The 18,976-nt window shown below is 40.3% G+C and overlaps 1 protein-coding gene across 1 annotated transcript in view; it reads left to right on the top strand.

The window, feature by feature from the left end:
- LOC137334460 (voltage-dependent L-type calcium channel subunit alpha-1C-like) overlaps window positions 1-18,976 on the top strand; it is a 435,374-nt gene that overhangs the window by 174,989 nt on the left and 241,409 nt on the right. The window contains exon 8 of the mRNA XM_067999141.1: window positions 18,637-18,727. Within this exon, the coding sequence (XP_067855242.1) occupies window positions 18,637-18,727 (91 nt within the window). The remainder of the gene's footprint in view (window positions 1-18,636; window positions 18,728-18,976) is intronic.

The following is an 18,976-nucleotide window of genomic DNA, read 5'->3' as shown; positions in this document are numbered from 1 at the left end:
TTCTGCAGCAGTATGTCCTGGAGGCAACAAGGGGGCAAGCCATACTAGATTTAGTAATGAGTAATGAACCAGATTTAGTTAACGGCTTAACTGTGCGTGAACATCTATCCAATAGTGATCATAACATGATCGAGTTCAATGTAGTGTTTGAAAGGGAAAAAAGTGAACCAGCTGCTGAGATTCTAGACTTGGGCAAGGCTGACTTCAATGGGATGAGACAGAGACTGTCCACAGTAAACTGGGCAAATCTGTTAATGGGTAAAACGACTGATGATCAGTGGGAAATGTTTAAAGAAACATTCAACGTGATACAGAATCGGTTTATACCCCTGAGGGGCAAGAACTCTACTTGCCAAAAAAAACAGCCATGGACAATTAAAGAGGTAAGGGACAGTATAAGACATAAGGAAAGAGCATACAAAAAGGCAAAAAATGGCACAGATCCTGGCGAATGGGAAAGATACAAAGATCAACAAAGGGTCACAAAACAGATAGTAAGGGCTACAAAAAGAGAGTATGAAAAGAAACTCGCAAGGGATATCAAAACCAATACGAAGAACCTTTATAGTTATATTAGGAAAAAGAGAGTGGTCAGGAGCAGTGTTGGCCCCTTAAAAACTGAAAGTGGGGATATTGTCATTGACAATGGGGAAATGGCGGACATGTTGAACAATTACTTTGCGTCAGTATTTACAGTCGGAAAAGAGGATAGCATGCCGGAAATCCCAAGAAAACTTATATTGAATCGGGGACAGGGACTCGATAAAATTAACATAGGTAAAGCAACAGTAATGAAGAAAATAATGGCACTAAAGAGTGACAAATCCCCAGGACCAGATGGTTTCCATCCCAGGGTTTTAAAGGAAGTAGGTGAGCACATTGCGGATGCCCTAACTATAATCTTTCAAAGTTCTCCAGATTCAGGAACTGTCCCTCTAGATTGGAAAATTGCACATGTCACTCCGCTTTTTAAGAAAGGAGAGAGAGGGAAACCGGGGAATTATAGACCAGTTAGCCTAACATCTGTTGTGGGGAAAATGCTGGAGTCTATAATTAAGGATAGGGTGACTGAACACCTCGTTAATCAGAGAGAACCAGCATGGATTTGTGAAAGGTAGGTCGTGCCTGACAAACCTGATTGAATTTTTTGAAGAGGTGACTAAAGTAGCGGACAGGGGAATGTCAATGGATGTTATTTATATGGACTTCCAGAAAGCATTTGATAAGGTCCCACATAAGAGACTGTTAGCTAAGATAGAAGCCCATGGAATCGAGGGAAAAGTACGGACTTGGTTAGGAAGTTGGCTGAGCGAAAGGCGACAGAGAGTAGGGATAATGGGTAGGTACTCACATTGGCAGGATGTGACTAGTGGAGTCCCGCAGGGATCTGTCTTGGGGCCTCAATTATTCACAATATTTATTAACAACTTAGATGAAGGCATAGAAAGTCTCATATCTAAGTTTGCCGATGACTGGTGATTGGTGGCATTGTAAGCAGTGTAGATGAAAACATAAAATTAAAAGCGATATTGATAGATTAGGTGAATGGGCAAAACTGTGGCAAATGGAATTCAATGTAGACAAATGTGAGGTCATCCACTTTGGATCAAAAAAGGATAGAACAGAGTATTTTCTAAATGGTAAAAAGTTATAAACAGTGGATGTCCAAAGGGACTTAGGGGTTCAGGTACATAGATCATTGAAGTGTCATGAACAGGTGCAGAAAATAATGAAGAAGGCAAATGGAATGTTGGCCTTTATATCTAGAGGACTTGAGTACAAGGGAGCAGAAGTTATGCTGCAGCTATACAAAACCCTGGTTAGGCCGCACCTGGAGTACTGTGAGCAGTTCTGGGCACCGCACCTTCGGAAGGACATATTGGCCTTGGAGGGAGTGCAGCGTAGGTTTACTAGAATGATACCCGGACTTCAAGGGTTAAGTTACGAGGAGATATTACACAAATTGGGGTTGATTTCTCTAGAGTTTCGAGGGTTATGGGGTGATCTGATCGAAGTTTATAAGATATTAAGGGGAACAGATAGGGTGGATCGAGAGAAACTATTTCCGCTGGTTGGGGATTTTAGGAGTAGGGGGCACTGTCTAAAAATTAGAGCCAGACCTTTCAGGAGTGAGATTAGAAAACATTTCTAAACACAAAGGGTTGCAGAAGTTTGGAACTCTCTTCCGCAAACGGCAATTGATACTAGCTCAATTGCTAAATTTAAATCTGAGATAAATAGCTTTTTGGCAACCAAAGGTATTAAGGGATATGGGCCAAAGGCAGGTATATGGAGTTAGATCACAGATCAGCCATGATCTTATCAAATGGCGGAGCAGGCACGATGGGCTGAATGGCCTACTCCTGTTCCTATGTTCCTATGGACGATGCTGCCAACGCTGCATTGCCCATTCCTATTTGCCCTAAAAAGGTGGCGGTGTGCCTTCTGCTTGAACTGCTGCAGTTCTTGTGGTGATGGTGCTCCCACGATGGTATTAGATAGGGAATCACAGTATTTTGACTCAATCACAATGAAGAAACAACAATGTGTGACTTGGAGGCTCTCACTCCCTATTATATGGCTGTGCCTGCTTGGAACATAAGTGCTATGCCCCTGAAGTTTTACGTAAGTTCCAGATTTTTTAATATATGCACAGGGTTAGTTATTTTCTGTTAATATGTCTAATATTTGTTTTCCCCTACAAAATCAAGTGAAAAAAGAAGTGTAATTTTGTGAGGATTTGCTGTCATGCTCTTCATTATCCAATTTCCACACCAGGAGAAAGGTTTGCAAAATTACTCATCTCCCATTATTTCAGTTCAACTTATATCACAGAGTATTACTTCCCTTTATTGGAGCCCTCTGTCCATCAATGTCCACATGACATCCAACACCAGCAAACAAAACTCATCAATATGGATTAAAACCACCCTTTTTGGGTTCCAGCCTTCGCTCGGATGCCTGTATGGCCTTTTAAAGGGTGTAGACTTTGCGCACCCCTTATAAGGCCAGTGATGAGGAAGGAGTGGTTTCTCCCCATGTTGGGAGTCCCCAGGACCTTGGCCTAGTAGAAGGCCAGAATGTCGAGAAGCAAGAGGCATACCAGCCACATCTTGGCAGATGTGGGAAGTTTGATCTTTGGGGGTCCAGGCCACTTTCCTAGTCTGGACCCGGGATCCAGGCCTGGACCCCCAAATATCAACATTTTGTTCTGAGTGGCATACAACACCCTTACAAAGGGAGTCCTGGTACTCCACCCCCCGGTCTTAAGCAGCAAGACTGCGTTTTGCAACATCCTGGGACAGGTGGTTGCCAGTAGAGTCAGTAGGGAAGGTCATCGGAAGGCGCAATCCCAGCTTAATTGCTGGCGTCATACCCCCAAGAATTTACAAAGCCCAATTTGTTCCTCCAATTACCATTTTCGGCAATGGTTGCAGTGGGAGTGGCTTGGGTGAAAAGAATTGAGTATATTCTAGATTTTGATAGTTTCAGCTATTTTGGCTTGGAATAAACTGAAATGCTGAACCTAAACTTGTGTAATAGAATCATATCTAACAGTTTCCACCCAATTATTCTGATAAGACTGGAGATTCTTTTTGGGTGTGTATAAGTAAATGACAAACTCTGGAACCTGTCCTTTCATTAATTCAATGATTTAGTCACTTAGAGTTGATATGGGAAGTATTAGAGTAAGGAAACAGTCCCTTTAAATAGACAGTTGAACTTTCTCCTGACAGCTGAAATGTTGCAAGTATGATAAGTGTGCCCTCAAGAGAATCCTGAAATAGCCAGGCCAAATTATGTTTCATTCATTATCAAGAATGTTTAAGTTTTTTAAGAACAAAAGCTAAGTTTGTCTTATCTCTTAAAAGCAATAAGAAAAGTAGTGCTGACCCCGGTATGAAATCAGATACAAGTCTGATCCAAATAGAAACTTTTTTAAAACTTAAAAGCTCTTTGGGGGAATAATACAAGATTCAGCCTGATAAGATTTTATCGTGCTGTCAGAGGATTACAAGTGCCAGCAAATATCCAACCTGCTTGGTCATTTAATTTGTGTGCCGCCTCTATCCTGTTCTTTTTACTGTTCTCAATGTTTCCCATCCTCGTGCTCTATCTCCTGTATTATTTAAAGTTTATTCCTTTGTCAACTGTATTCCCTTGTTTTTCAGTCCCTATTTTACATCGGTGTACTTAATCTTTCGCTAAAAGATCCATGACTGGTTTTCTTAATTCTATCCACATGGAGTAGTTTAAATGCAGGATAAAACACACTAGGCCAGATTATAACTCCTTCCAGGAGTCAATGGTGCGGGCTGAGGTGGATTAGAAACCGTCCGGCCCTCCGCAGTGTCAAGGACCAGGAGATTTTAACCACCTCCTGCCCGAACCCGGCACTAAACGCTAGCTGGCCAACTGACGGGAATAGGATTTTGAGTGGCAGGAGACCACTGCCGGGGACCTGAAGGAATGTGGCTCTTCTGATTCTCTTCCAGTTTGTCACCAGGTTGGCCTGGCGGGGAAGGCTTCCTCATGCAAGCTTCAGAGTTAAATTGCAGTCGGGCCCCAATAACGTAATTGGGGCCCGATCTGCATATTTAAATAAGGACCCCACTGCCTTGCGGCGGGTGTTCCGCTCATCTGCTCAAAATTGCAACAGTATCAGAGGGTGTAGGTCACTGCGGCCATTTTAACTGCCCATCTGCCCAGTTTGTGCTGGGCAGGCAGGGTTAAACTCGGCCCTACTCTCCTTTGCTCCACCTATGTGGCTGAACTCCAGCCACAGAGAAGCATCCTACCACACCAATATTAATTTTACATTTTCCACAACAGCAATCCTTGAAGCTTTCAATGTGAGGCTATCTACTATTAACTGTGTTGAGATAATCCAAGCTTATTTTATTTAAAATTCTTATCGCCGTCTCAGAGGGATTTTCATGCCGTCAGTCTGAGATGGATTGGAACCCAGGAGTGAAAGGGCAGTGTGGTAATCTATTATACCACACAGTCCTTCCCTCCATATTTCCCTCTTTATGTATCAATATATTTTCTAAATAATTTTAAATAATGACATTGATGATAATATCCTAAACTACATTCCGAAGCTTTGGCAAAAGATAATAGCATTATTATCAGCACATTTATTGTAATATTTCTGGAAGGTATGAGGGCAACACTGGAGACTCTATTATCTGGTGATTAGCTCTGATGAGAGTGCTTACTGCTGTGAGGAGCACCCTTCTTTCATATGACAATCATTAATCAGCTCATATATTCCAATCTTTCTCATGTTAACACAGTAATCTGCTTTGGGCTGTTATCAATGGTAATGAAACTGTGATATGGGTCAGTGCAACTAATTGCTTCTGGGATATGAAAAGTAGCAAAATTATGTATTTTGCAATAACCTAATTTAACTGATCCCCCAAGATGAAAAATATGTGGCTTAAGAGAAGCCAACTGCATTCTTTTTATAATGGCTTTAAATTATTTTCATTTTTTAAAACCAGTTCTGAGTTATCTGTGGGTACGATTCAGTTAATATGTATTTAATAACAGGGTCACTGTTGTGAATTGTTTTTCCATGAATTATAATATGCTGATGTGGAGCTGTTGATAGTAAAGAATAAAAGAAAGTAAATTATTGTGGCCAGAGGATTTGTTACAGTCTTTTGGACTTATTTTTAAAATAGGCAGTGTTGGTTCCATAGAAGTAATACGCTGCATGGTCTCATAGAATCACAGAAAATAGGAGCAAGAGTAGGCCATTCGGCCATTCGGCACTTCGGGCCTGCTCCGCCGTTCAAAATGATCATGGCTGATCGTCTAACTCAGTACCCTGTTCCCGCTTTTTCCCCATATCCCTTGATCCCTTTAGCATTAAGAAATATATCGATCTCCTTCTTGAATATATTTAATGACTTGGCCTCCACTGCCTTCTGTGGTAGACAATTCCACAAGTTCACCACCCTCTGAGTGAAGAAATTTCTCCTCATCTCGGTTCTAAATGACATACCCCGTATCCTTAGACTGTGACCCCTGGTTATGGATTCCCCAGCCATCGGGAACATCCTCCCTGCATTTAGTCTGTCTAGTCCTGTTAGAATTTTATATGTTTCGATGAGATCACCTCTTATTCTTCTAAACTGTAGTGAATATAGGCCTAGTCGATCCAGTCTCTCCTCATATGTCAGTCCTGCCATCCCAGGAATCAATCTGGTAAACCTTTGTTGCACTCCCTCCATGGCATGGACATCCTTCCTCAGATAAGGAGACCAAAATTGCACACAATACTCCAGATGTGGTCTCACCAAGGCCCTGTACAACTGCAGTAAGACATCCCTGTTCCTGTACTCAAATCCTCTTGCAATGAACGCCGACATACCATTCGCCTTCCTAACTGCTTGCTGCACCTGAATGCTCGCTTTAAGCGACTGGTGTACAAGGACACCCAGGTCTCGTTGCACCTCCCCTTTTCCCAATCTATCACCATTCAGATAATAATCTGCCTTTCTGTTTTTACAACCAAAGTGGATAACCTCACATTTATCCATGTTATATTGCATCTGCCATGTTCTTGCCCACTCACCCAACTTGTCTAAATCACATTGGAGCCTCTTTGCATCCTCCTCACAGCTCACATTCCACCCCAGCTTTGTGTCATCTGCAAACTTGGAAATGTGACATTTAGTTCCGTCATCCAAATCATAGATATATATTGTGAATAGCTGGTGCCCAAGCACTGATCCCTGCGGTACCCCACTAGTCAATGCCTGCCACCCGGAAAAAGACCCATTTATTCCTACTCTCTGTTTCCTGTCTGTCAACCTGTTCTCAATCCATGCCAGTATATTCCCCCCAATCCCATGTGCTTTAATTTTGCACACTAACCTCTTGTATGGGACCTTATCAAAAGCCTTCTGAAAATCCAAGTAAACCACATCCACTGGTTCTCCCCTATCTATTCTACTAGTTACATCCTCAAAAAACTCCAATAGATTTGTTAAGCATGATTTCCCTTTCATAAATCCATGCTGACTTTGTCCAATCCCGTTAATGCCTTTCAAGTGTTCTGTTATCACATCCTTTATAATAGACTCTAGCATTTTCCCCACTATTGATGTTAGGCTAACTGGCTTGTAATTCCCGTTTTTTTCTCTCCCTTTTTTAAATAGTGGAGTTACATTTGCCACCCTCCAATCTGTAGGAACTGTTCCAGAGTCTGTAGAATTTTGGAAGATGATCACCAATGCATCCACTATTTCCAGGGCCACTTCCTTTAGTACTCTGGGATGTAGATTATCAGGCCCTGGGGATTTGTCAGCCTTTAGCCCCATTAATTTCCCTAGCACTATTTTTTTACTAATACTGATTTCCTTCGGTTCTTCCCCCTCACTAGACCCTTGGTTCCTTAACATTTCTGGCAGGTTATTTGTGTCCTCCTTTGTGAAGACAGAACCAAAGTATGTGTTTAATTGTTCTGCCATTTCTTTGTTCCCCATTATAATTTCCCCCATTTCTGACTGTAAGGGACCTACATTTGTCTTCACTAATCTTTTTCTCTTGACATATTTATAGAAGCTTTTACAGTCAGTTTTTATGTTCCCTGCTAGTTTATTCTTATACTCTATTTTTCCCCTCTTAATCAATCTCTTTGTCCTCCTTTGCTGAATTCTAAACTGTTCCCAATCCTCTGGCTTGCCGCTTTTTCTGGCAATTTTATATGTCTCCTCTTTGGATCTAATACTATCCCTAATTTCTTTTGTAAGCCACGGTTGTTTCTGCTGCAGCTTCTTTGAATGCCATTTTTGTGTCTCAGTGATGGGGTTCTTTTGGTTTACTGGTGACTAAAATATGCATTAGTGACACTTGACAGGGTTCCTTTATAAGTATTAATTTTTTTATTTTTACTGTGCCATGACTATCTGCCTCTTCAGGTGGACATTAAAGATACGTATGGTACTAGTCAAAAAAGAGAAAGAATTTTGCCTGATCAACATTGCTCCTCCCAAAATTACCACCAAAAAAACATAAATTAACTGATCATTCATCTCATTGCTTTTGTGGGATTTTGTTATGCGAAAAATGATTGTTACTTTTGCTTCATATCGACAGTCACTGTCGTTAATTCATTTTGACATTACTGAGAAATGATAATGCAAATCCTTATTCATCAATATTATTATTATTATTCCTTTATTCAGTTTAAGATAAGATTTTTAATTGTTTAAAGCTTTTAATGTAGTAGATAACTCAGGGACCAGGACTTAGAATATGCCTATTTAAACAATTTCCCCATATGGAGTATCTGAGCAGTCACCTTAATGGGTCAGGCTGGGTTAAGCACAGCTCTGTCTTAGCATTTAAATATCACAATCATGTTTCAGACCCCAATTTATCTGGACAATACCATGGGAGATCAGCTTTTGAAGATGAGATTCTTGTGGAGGCACAGGATAGATCTAGAATCCTAAAAATATCGAAATAAATTCTGTGCCAGTTTATTATCCTGGGCACATTGTAAATCAAAACTAACCTAGATGTCAGAGTCATTGAAGATATTTTGAAGGCCTTAGAGAACTAAGATCAACCCTTGAGAGAAGTGTGAAATATAGAAGTCAAAATATTTAGAGTAATGAAGAAAGGAAAGACTCAAAATGTAACAATTACATCTTGCTAGAAATTTAACTTTTTTCCATGCAAGCAAGCTTGGGCAGGCCCAAAACCAATTCTTGCTCTTCGATCCTGGAAACATTCTCAGAACAATATTGTTAATGAAGAAGAAAAAAAGTTAAAATATTCTATTCCTGGGCCCTGCCATCCTCACTTCGAATAATATACATATGCACAATGTTTTAAAAATTCTTTAAAGTTGACTTAAGTTATGATATGTGCACAGTAAGGAATGTAAGTGCAAGCCTGTCTAGAGTTTGTGAACACTATTCGAGCAATCATTTGTGTGGCCTTTGGGACATGTACTTTCAAAAGGATTTGTTTTTTCACTATTGCTTGCTCACATGCTGATGGTTGCCTACAATAACTTTCTTGGTGACGTGTAACTAATTATTTTTAAATTTTCTTTCATCTGTTCACTTTCATGCTTATCTTTCTTTATGAACCCTTACATGATGCTAACTTAGTTTCCCAGAGAAATGCGTCAGACTTTCATATGAGTTCATTTTTGAAAGTTAAGATTGTTTCTTGTGATAGTTTCTCTCACTATGAAATACAAGAAAAAACAATAGGCATTAATAACAAATCCTTCACCCTTTCATCTTCCCACTATCTACTTAACTTCCTACCACCCCCTCATTCCCATCAATATTCCTATCTCTTCCCCTTCGAATTACCTGTTCAACCCTTAAATCCTCCCTCATCTTTCCTCCACTATCACTCACCTTACCCTTAATCCTCTATCTACTTCCTCCCATTCACTTACAAACTCTAAAGGCAGGCGATGAGGGGCCAACTGCCTCCACCCCTTCCTTTTTTTGTTTCTCTCTCCCACCTCCCTCCTCCCTCATCCTTTTTATTTTCCTGAGGGACTTTATTTGTTTTCAAAATTCAACTTAATTTTTTAATAACATGAAACAAATTAGAGTGAGGAAAGACATTAACTGTTTGTCACTGCCTCTATCTCATATGTTTTAGCAATTAGGATCTCTGTCTCACAGGTGTAAGAAATTCACAATTACATTTTTTTGTCAGCAAAACATAGGTGGATAACTAGTTGGCTTCAAAATCCAACAGTTTCTTTTAAATTTAGTAAACTTCAATATTAAGTTTTTTTCCTCTCTCTCCTCTACTTTAATGGACTTTCTGAAGTTTCTAGAACTCAAAAGTTACGAGTGTGTAACCAGAAGTAATTTCTTCTTATTCTCTCACACAGAGACACACATAGACAGCCTCTCTTTTAAAAAAAAAACACATACATTTTACTTCAATAGAGCTTTTGAAATTTGACTTCTTGTTTTTCAAAATTATTTGAAGAAAAACTGTTGAGCAGAAAGTGCTAGATACTACAGAAAAATGTTCCATTAATACAATATGGTACTAATGCATATTGGGAAAGGAGACAAACTCCATATGCTCAGACTGCAAAATCGAGATTCCGTTCACAGAGTCACAGCTTTGCACAATAACATCAAGTTCTAGTCCAGGTTTTAGGGAGAAGCAGAGGGCTTCAAATAAAAACTTTAATGAAGACATTAGAAGACACAAAAGACAATTTACTGGATTATTCATCATTGTTTAATTGTTCATCACCTCTCAGCTGATTGTTGTTTAACAAAATAGAGATCTATCATTGATCAATTCTTCTAACCACCTTCATCACTTAAAGCACTAGAAAGCACACCTTCCCATCTTTTAGCCTACATACAAGAGGCCTTTTATTGTTTTCTTTGAGAAGAGGTAGGTTTTAAAGAAGGCTTTTGAAGACCGAGGTAGTAAAGTGGCTTTGGAAGAGAATTCCAGATGGCAAGGCACATTGGCACAAAGAATACTCTCTGGTGGAGCGGGGAACAAGCAGTAATCCAGTCAGAGAAACTAATGGATGCACAACTGGAGATCTCTCAAATAGTGTACAGTGAGGCTTTGGGGGGTATTCAAGATGGGGATGGAATACAGCTGTGCACCATTCCCTGAGTGAGAGAATGGGCTGTGATTGTGCCTCTCCCACTTTAACTGTGTGGTAGTAATTGCAAACTGAGGCTTCCTTGTGTGAGAGAACTGAGTTAACATGCACAATTGAATCTGAAACACTACCTCATTGATGATTTATTTGTCCACTGATGTTAGTTCAGTTAATTAATACTGCTGACTCAGCAGCTCCTGCAAGGCAGCATCCAATGTTAATGATTGTCCCTGCTGAAGTCATTTGAACTCCCTTGCACATTTGGGTTTGGTGACTTGTTTAAACCGATAATCCCTTATCCCATCCACATTAAATGTTTACAAAAAAATCATCCCCAAAATAATAGAGAAAGGCAGAACTAAATACAAAGAATTACCATTAAACATCTTTTTGACAGTTTGATTTTTTTTAAAAGCCTCTGAAAGTGAAATTCTTTAAATTGGATAAGCATACGAATAAATTTCAAAGATGGTGATCCTTGCCATGAAGCAATCTTTGACCCAATTAATTTCTGAATGCAAGCACTAGCACTGACAAAGAAAGGCCAGCCAATTCTCATTGAGTATGTGAGTGGATTGTGTCAGCTGTGTGTATTGGCCACCTTTCTGTCACAGAGGAAAAGGCATTCCTTTAAAGATAGTCAACCGAAACCATCTTTAAAACCAAATTATCATATCTAAAGTCAAATAAAATATAATACAGAAATCTGCTGCAATCAAATAGCCTTTCCTCCCCCCAAATCATAACTAGTAACATGCCATTTACCTTGAGGTGCTGTGTCACTTTCATCCTTACTAGAGTTTTACAACCTCAACCGTATTGAATTGGTTGCTGCGTAACAGTGGGAAAAGGAGAAGGAAGAGATATGGGACTATAAACTATATTATATAAAGAATAAGAAATATCTGATTGCGAGCTGAAGACAGTAATTCCATCTGACATCATTTTTATTTATTCTCGGGATGTTTGCCCTTCCTTAGTTGCCCTGAGAAGGTGGACCTTCTACTTGAACTGCTGTAGTCCTTGCTGATGATGCTTCTGCAATGGTATCAGGTAGAGAATTCCAGGATATTTACCCGGTGACAATGAAGGAAAAGTGATACATGTCCACGTCAGGATGGTGTGTGACAGAAGCGAACTTGGAGATGACGTGTTCCCACAACATTGCTGCTCTTGTCCTTCTCTGCCGTCGAGGTCACGGGGGGAGGGTGGTGCTGTCAGAGTAATTTTGATGAGTCGGTGCAGTGCATCCTGTAGATTGTACATACTGCAGTCACAGTGCACAGCTGAAGGAGGGGATGTGTATTGAGTCCAGTGAAGGGGCGGGGGGAATTAAGCAAACTACTCTGTCCTGGATGGTGATGAGTTTCTTGAGTGTTGTTGCAGGTACATTCGTCCTGGCAAGTCACTCCTTACTTGAACCTTGTAGATGATGGAGAGACTTTGAGTGCTCAGGAGGTGAGCCATGTCGCAGAGTACCTATTGTCTATCCTACTCTTATAGCCCCATTGTTGGATGGCTGGTCCAGTTAAGCTTCTGGTCAGTCATGAGGGACTCGGTGATGGTGATGCGGTTGAAGGTCAAGGGGAGGTGGTTGGACCTTATCTTGTTGAAGATGGTCATTACCTACCAATGATGTGACTAGAATGTTACTTGCCACTTGTCATCTCAAGCCTATATGTTATTCATGTCTTCTGTAGGCTAGCATGGGCTGCCTCATTATCGGAAGAGTTGGGATTGGAGCTGGGCATTGTGGAATCATCATCAAACAGTTCCACTCCCAACCTTATGATGGCAGGAGTGTTATTGATGAAGCAGCTAAAGATCATTGGCCCAAAGGCACTTCCCTGAGAAACTCCTGCAGTGATGTCCTGGGGCTGCAATTAGTGGCCTCCGACAACCACAACCGTTTTCTTTTGTGTCACTTTTGACTCCAGCCACTGGATGGTTTTCCCTTTCACCCCCATTACTTCTGATTTGCTAGAGTTCCTTGGTGCCATACTTGGTGAATCCCAACTTGATGTCAAGGGCAGCTAGTCTCACCTTTCCTCTGATGATATGATAAACTAATTACTGCTGGCTAACTGTTCTACCTTGTTTATTGCAATGTTTTTTTATGTATTTTGTTCTGCCTTGCTTACCATGTCAGTATATATTTTAATACTCATTGCCAACCTCTGTTGTTTGATGCATGACATTACACATCTTATCTGTGAAAGGAATCACCTTGGCCGACTTGCTTGATAAGAAGAAGGGAAAGTTTGCTTGGTTTAGTCACTCCGGTGAAACTCATGGTAATGTTAACACACTGACATTTTTGACTGGTGTTTCCATGATGTGTCTGTCAGTCTGTAACCTGTTCTGTAAGTGTTCTGATTGTTAAAAAGTGGACTTGGTACATGTGATTGTTCAATGTTTGTTAATACCTTTTTTTCATTTATGAAAATGTTTGCACAATTATACTGTATAGCATAATTGTTTAATATATCATCTTTACATTATAGTGACAATATGCATGAATTACAATGTTATATAACACATCCTCATTCATAACACCATTTCTGCTATTCACCTCATTCTCATTTAAAGACTTGCAGTTAAAGCACCCTTTCTCATCACAAATCTGTTACATTGGGGATGATTTTTACTCCAAGCTGGGTACCCCACGCGTCCACAGATATTCGCGTGGGGAACCTGGAACATAAGGACATAAGAAATAGGAGCAGGAGTAGGCCATACGGCCCCTCGAGCCTGCTCTTCTACCTCAACTCCACTTTCCCACCCTGTCCCCATATCACATGATTCCCTTAGTGTCCAAATATTCATCGATGAGCATATTCAAAACTGACAACGACTGAGCATCCACAGCCCTCAGGGGTAGAGCACTCCAAAAATTCACAACCCTCTGAGTGAAGAACTTTCTCCTCATCTCAGTTCTAAATGACCGACCCCTTATCTTGAGACTATGATCCCTAGCTCTAGACTCTCCAGCCAGGGGAAACAGCCTCTCAGCATCTACCCTGTCAAGCCCTCTAAGAATTTTATATGTTTCAATGAGATCACCTCTGATTCTTCTAAGCGAATTGAGTGCGTTGCAATCTGCGGGAGGGAGAGAGAGATCATCGAACTTGGAAAAAATTGGAGGGGGTGGAACATGGACGACATCAGGAGGAGAAGAGGGGTCAGCCGGCAGCGAGGATCGGGGTGGGGGGGGGGGGGCGGTCAGCCAGTGATGACATGGGTGGGGGTCAGCCAGCGACAACATCGAGGGGTCCAACCTGCAACGGAGATCGGGGTTGGGGGGGGGGGGGGTGTCCAGCGAGCAATGAAGATCGGAGGGGGGTTGCCCATCCTCATTGTTAGTCTTTAAATTCTAGCACTATTTCTACTTTACAACCCATTCCTAATATAGATCCATATTTAGCTTGAATGCTATCTCTCTCATGTCCAGCATCGGGTTTGGGGGAGGGTCCAGCATCGGGGCGGGTCTACCATCGGGGTGGCGGGTGGGGGGTGATCGGTTGATCATGAGGTTCCTGTCGGCCAGGTGAGCTTGTTGGGCCTGGATGAAGCACTCCTGCTCCTCCAGGCCCAAAAGCAGTGCAATAAAGGCACTCACCTCATGAATCCGGCCCTTCCCGGATATGGTTCTTAATGAATACTTTGTATCTGTCTTCACAAATGAGGGAGACAATGCAGATATTGTAGTTGAGGAGGAAGAGTGTGAAATATTGGATGGGATAAACATAGTGAAGGAGGAAATATTAAGGGGTTTAGAATTTTTGAAAGTAGATTAAATTTAGAAGGGAGAAAGGGATAGACTGAGTAATTACAGGCCAGTCAGCCTAACCTCAGTGGTGGGCAAATTATTGGAAAAACTTCTGAGAAACAGTATTAATCGTCATTTAGAAAGGCACGGACTAATCAAGGACAGTCAGCATGGATTTGTTAAGGGAAGGTCGTGTCTGACTAACCTCATTGAATTTTTTGAGAAGGTAACAAGGTAGATCGATGAGAGTAGCGCATTTGATATAGTCTGCAGGATTTTTTCGCAAGACTTTTGACAAGGTCCCACATAGCAGACTGGTCAGAAAAGTAAAAGCCCATGGGATCTAAGGGAAAATGGCAAGTTGGATCCAAAATTGTCTCAATGGCAGGAAGCAAAGGATAATGGTCAACAGGTGTTTTTGTGACTGGAAGGCTGTTTCCAGTGGGGTTCCGCAGGGCTCAGTACTAGGTCCCATGCTTTTTGTGGTGTATATCAATGATTTAAACTTATATTTAGGGGGCATGATTAAGAAGTTTGCAGATGATACAAAAATTGATGGTGAGGAAGGAAGCTGTAGTCTACAGGAAGATGTCAACGTGGGCAGAAAAATGGCAAATAGAATTCAATCCGGAGAAGTGTGAAGTAATGCATTTGGGGAGGGCAAACAAGGCGAGGGAATACACAATAAATGGTAGGATATTGAGAAGTGTAGAGGAACAGAGGGACCTTGGAGTGCATGTCCACAGATCCCTGAAGGGAGGGACAGGTAGAAAAGGTGGTTAAGAAGGTATATGGGATACTTTCCTTTATTAGCCGAAGCATAGATTATTAGAGCAGGGAGGCTATGCTAGAACCGTATAAAACACTAGTTAGGCCACAGCTGGAGTACTGCGTACAGTTCTGGTCACCACATTACAGGAAAGATATGATTGCACTAGAGAGGGTATAGTCCTGGATGTTGCCAGGACTGTTGAACTTTAGCAATGAGAAAAGATTGGAAAGGCTGAGGTTTTTTTTGGAACAGAGGAGGCTGAGGGGAGATTTAATTGAAGTGTATAAAATTATGAGGGGCCTAGATAGAATGGATAGGAAGAACCTATTTCCCTTAGCAGAGAGGTCAATAACGAGGGGGCATAGATTTAAAGTGAGTGGTAGAAGCATTAGAGGGGAGTTGAGGAGAAATTTTTTCACCAAAGAGTGGTGAGGGTCTGGAACTCACTGCCTGAAAGGGTGGTAGAGGCAGAAACCTTCATCGCATTTAAAGGGTACTTGGATGTGTACTTGAGGTGCTGTAACCTACAGACCAAGAGCTGGAAAGTGGGTTTAGGCTGGATAGCTCTTTTTCAGCTGGCACAGACACGATGGGCCGAAAGGCCTCCTTCCATGCCGTAAATTTCTATGATTCTATGATAACCGTCTGCTTTCACCTGATGTGAATCGGAAGCAATGGGAACCCCGAACAGGTAAGGTTAAATTCATTTTAATGTTCCAATACACAAAATATTAAGTACCTCAAGTATTTCAATGAGGTACATTGCCATTTTAAGTATCAGCCCGTCGGCTTTAAGTGGGGGTGGGACTTCATCGTGTCTGCTGTCCACGCACATACAAACCTGCCTGGGTTAAACCCAGAAATGGGCAAGTTGGAGCCGGGGTGCGGTCCTGCTCCAAAAAGCTATTATTTTAACCTCCTACCCGCCCCAACCCACCCGTTCTTGGGAGTTAAAATTTACACCATTATCTCTGTATGTGCCCATCCTCATTATCAGTCATTAAATTCTAGCATTATTTCTATCATACAACCCATTCTTCATATAGGTCCATTTTTAGTTTTCATGCCATCTCTGTTTATAAGGCTAGTGGACTACATTATATCTTATGTTATGCTGTGAGACATTTTTCTACAACACACAGAGCTGCTGCAATATGTGTAAGGCTATGTTATCCCAATATGATTTTTCCAGGTCTTTTTGTGTTCCCAGGATCCAGCAGGGTCAAAATTGAGACATCTGTCATTGATATTGTTTGGCAGCTTCTTATTGTTACGTGCACACACATGTTCCTTAAGACTATTTTATAACAAGGGTGATGTGTTCATTATACTTTTTCAGATAGATTCTTTAGAAGTTTCAATAGAAATTTTTCTTAAGAGAGGAGGAGATATATGTGCATTTTATTTCCATTTACAAGTGGAACCAATGGTCAGACTTAGCTAAAAATAACTCTTTTGAGAATTTATTACTTTGTAGGTACCAATTTTTTATATTCATCCTTGGGATGTGGGTGTCACTGGCAATGCCAGCATTTACTGCCCATCCCTAGTTGCCCTGAGAAGGTGTTAGTGGATCTTCTTAAACCTCTGTAGTCCGTGTGGTATTTTTTATAGATATAACCGAATGGCTTGCTAGACCACTGCAGAGGGCAGTTAAGAGTCAAGCACATTGGTGTGAGGCATATATAGGCCAGACTGGGTAAGGACTGTAGGTTTTCTTCCCTAAAGGACTAGTTAGGTTTTATAACAATCAAACAACGTTTTTTCCCAAATTTTTAAAACTGAATTCAAACTGCTATGCTGGGATTTAAATCCACAGTCTTTGCATTTTTAGGCCAGGCCTCTAAATTACGAGTCCAGTAATATAACCACTATGCTACTGCACCCAATCTGTTAAGTACATTTTTAAAGCACAGAGGACAGCTAAAGGCCTTTATTTTTGCCCCAAATTATTTTTGTTTTGTCTGTGAAAATGCTTTTAAAGTCAATGATCATGAATAATTTGAATGCTATTTCAAATACTGGTAATTGCATTTGAGGCATCTATAATTTATAAATCTGAATGGCTGACATGCTGATAGTAGTTGCCCTGACTTCTGTTAGCTCTTATCCAGCAATCCAACATTTGCACTTCTGGAGCAAATTGTCGCCATTATTTTTCTCTCTACAATTTTACAGAAAGAAATCCACAATAAATTACACTTTTTGAATATTGCCAATGGAGACTACTTTTGCATTATTCTCAGTTGACACCCATCAATTGCACATTTGATTTGATAGTTAAAATATTAAGTGGCTTTGAGGTAAAATTTGTGTAAATACTTACAGTAAAACCATTTTATTTCAATGTAGATTCTGTTTGAAGGGATAGTAAGTTTAAATTCCTTTTTAAAACAATGTGCCTTTAAAAAAAATGAAGTGTGCACAAATAGATGTTTTGTATTTATCAAGGTGAGGTCTGACGAATGGAATATTTTTCCACTTTTGACACTCATTGCCAGCACTGAGCACTCATAGGCCACATATATCATAGATACAGGGCAATGCTCCTTCTACACCATCCAATCAAACACTACCCAAACAAGCACTCCCAAATCAGTTATAGTATGCATTAAATACAGAGTAAAGTGCCCTCTGCTGAAGTTTAATCCCACTCTTTGAAAACAAAATTTGAAACAGTAATCATACAATATTTAAGTAGGTTGGCTGAAAAGTTGTTTAGTGCCAAGATGTTTGAATGCAGCACCCAGCAAACCTCATATTAGAATTGATTTTTTTTAAAGTTACAGCAAGGTTTAATAAACTGAATCCCAGAATTTTGTTGTCTCCCAGTTCTACCATTGATTATCATTGAAAATTTAAAGTCTGAGAGGGATAAATGTTTAACATACTGATGATAGTGTTAGCAAAGAAAATATAGGCTAGAAATCAATGTTAACAATAATAATGGACAATTGCTTAACACGCTCATATGACATTTCTCTGTTTGTTATTTTAACAGAGGGGTTAACCCAGTTAAAATAATATCATCTGAATCTGTCAATGAGATAATTTTCTTGTAATCATTCCCATTAAGATTATTATAAACCTTCTGAACCCCTCAATTAGATTTCTACCTCTAACTTACTCACTTGACTTATTGCTTGTAATTCACTTACAGGTATCCACTACATTTTTAGCTTGAAGTTTGGAGGAATTATTGTTCTGCTGGGAAGTGATGATATTCACTTGTATAAAATGAAATTGCTCTACATGTCTGATTATTTTGATGTTGATTATTATCTGTTTTGTGATCTATACTGGGACATTCAATGCTCAATAATTCAAACACGGATGCCACTCAACATTTGGTCACACATAACAGATGTATTGATTTTGATTATTTTTCTGAGGAATTAATACTTGTGCATTGATCTTGTTTTTGTTTCTTCTTCCTTTTGCTTCTTTTGATCTCTGTAGTGAGCATGCCGACTAGTGAAACTGAATCTGTGAACACTGAGAATGTGGCTGGTGCAGAATTAGAAGATTTGAACTGCTGCTCTAGACTTGGGTAAGTCTTTTATTTGTAGTATGTAATGCTGCAGGTTTAGCAAGGGCCAGGAAATACAGCTCCAGCTCCAGCTAACAAAACAATTACAGGAACAGGAACAAGTTCAATATCCCCTCAATACTAAAGTGCTTTTGTATCCCTGATGGGAGAGTTTACCACGTTAATTTATTGTGCAATAGATTTTTTTAGATGTCATTATTAATCATACACTGTGCAGCTTCAAAAACTCAAATTCCCTGTACTAACCAT

This window comes from Heptranchias perlo, chromosome 18, assembly GCF_035084215.1.
Source record: "Heptranchias perlo isolate sHepPer1 chromosome 18, sHepPer1.hap1, whole genome shotgun sequence".
NCBI classification, from domain to species: Eukaryota; Metazoa; Chordata; class Chondrichthyes; order Hexanchiformes; family Hexanchidae; genus Heptranchias; species Heptranchias perlo.
The sequence above is the reverse complement of the archived record's forward strand: the minus strand, read 5'-3'. Positions and strand labels throughout refer to the sequence as shown.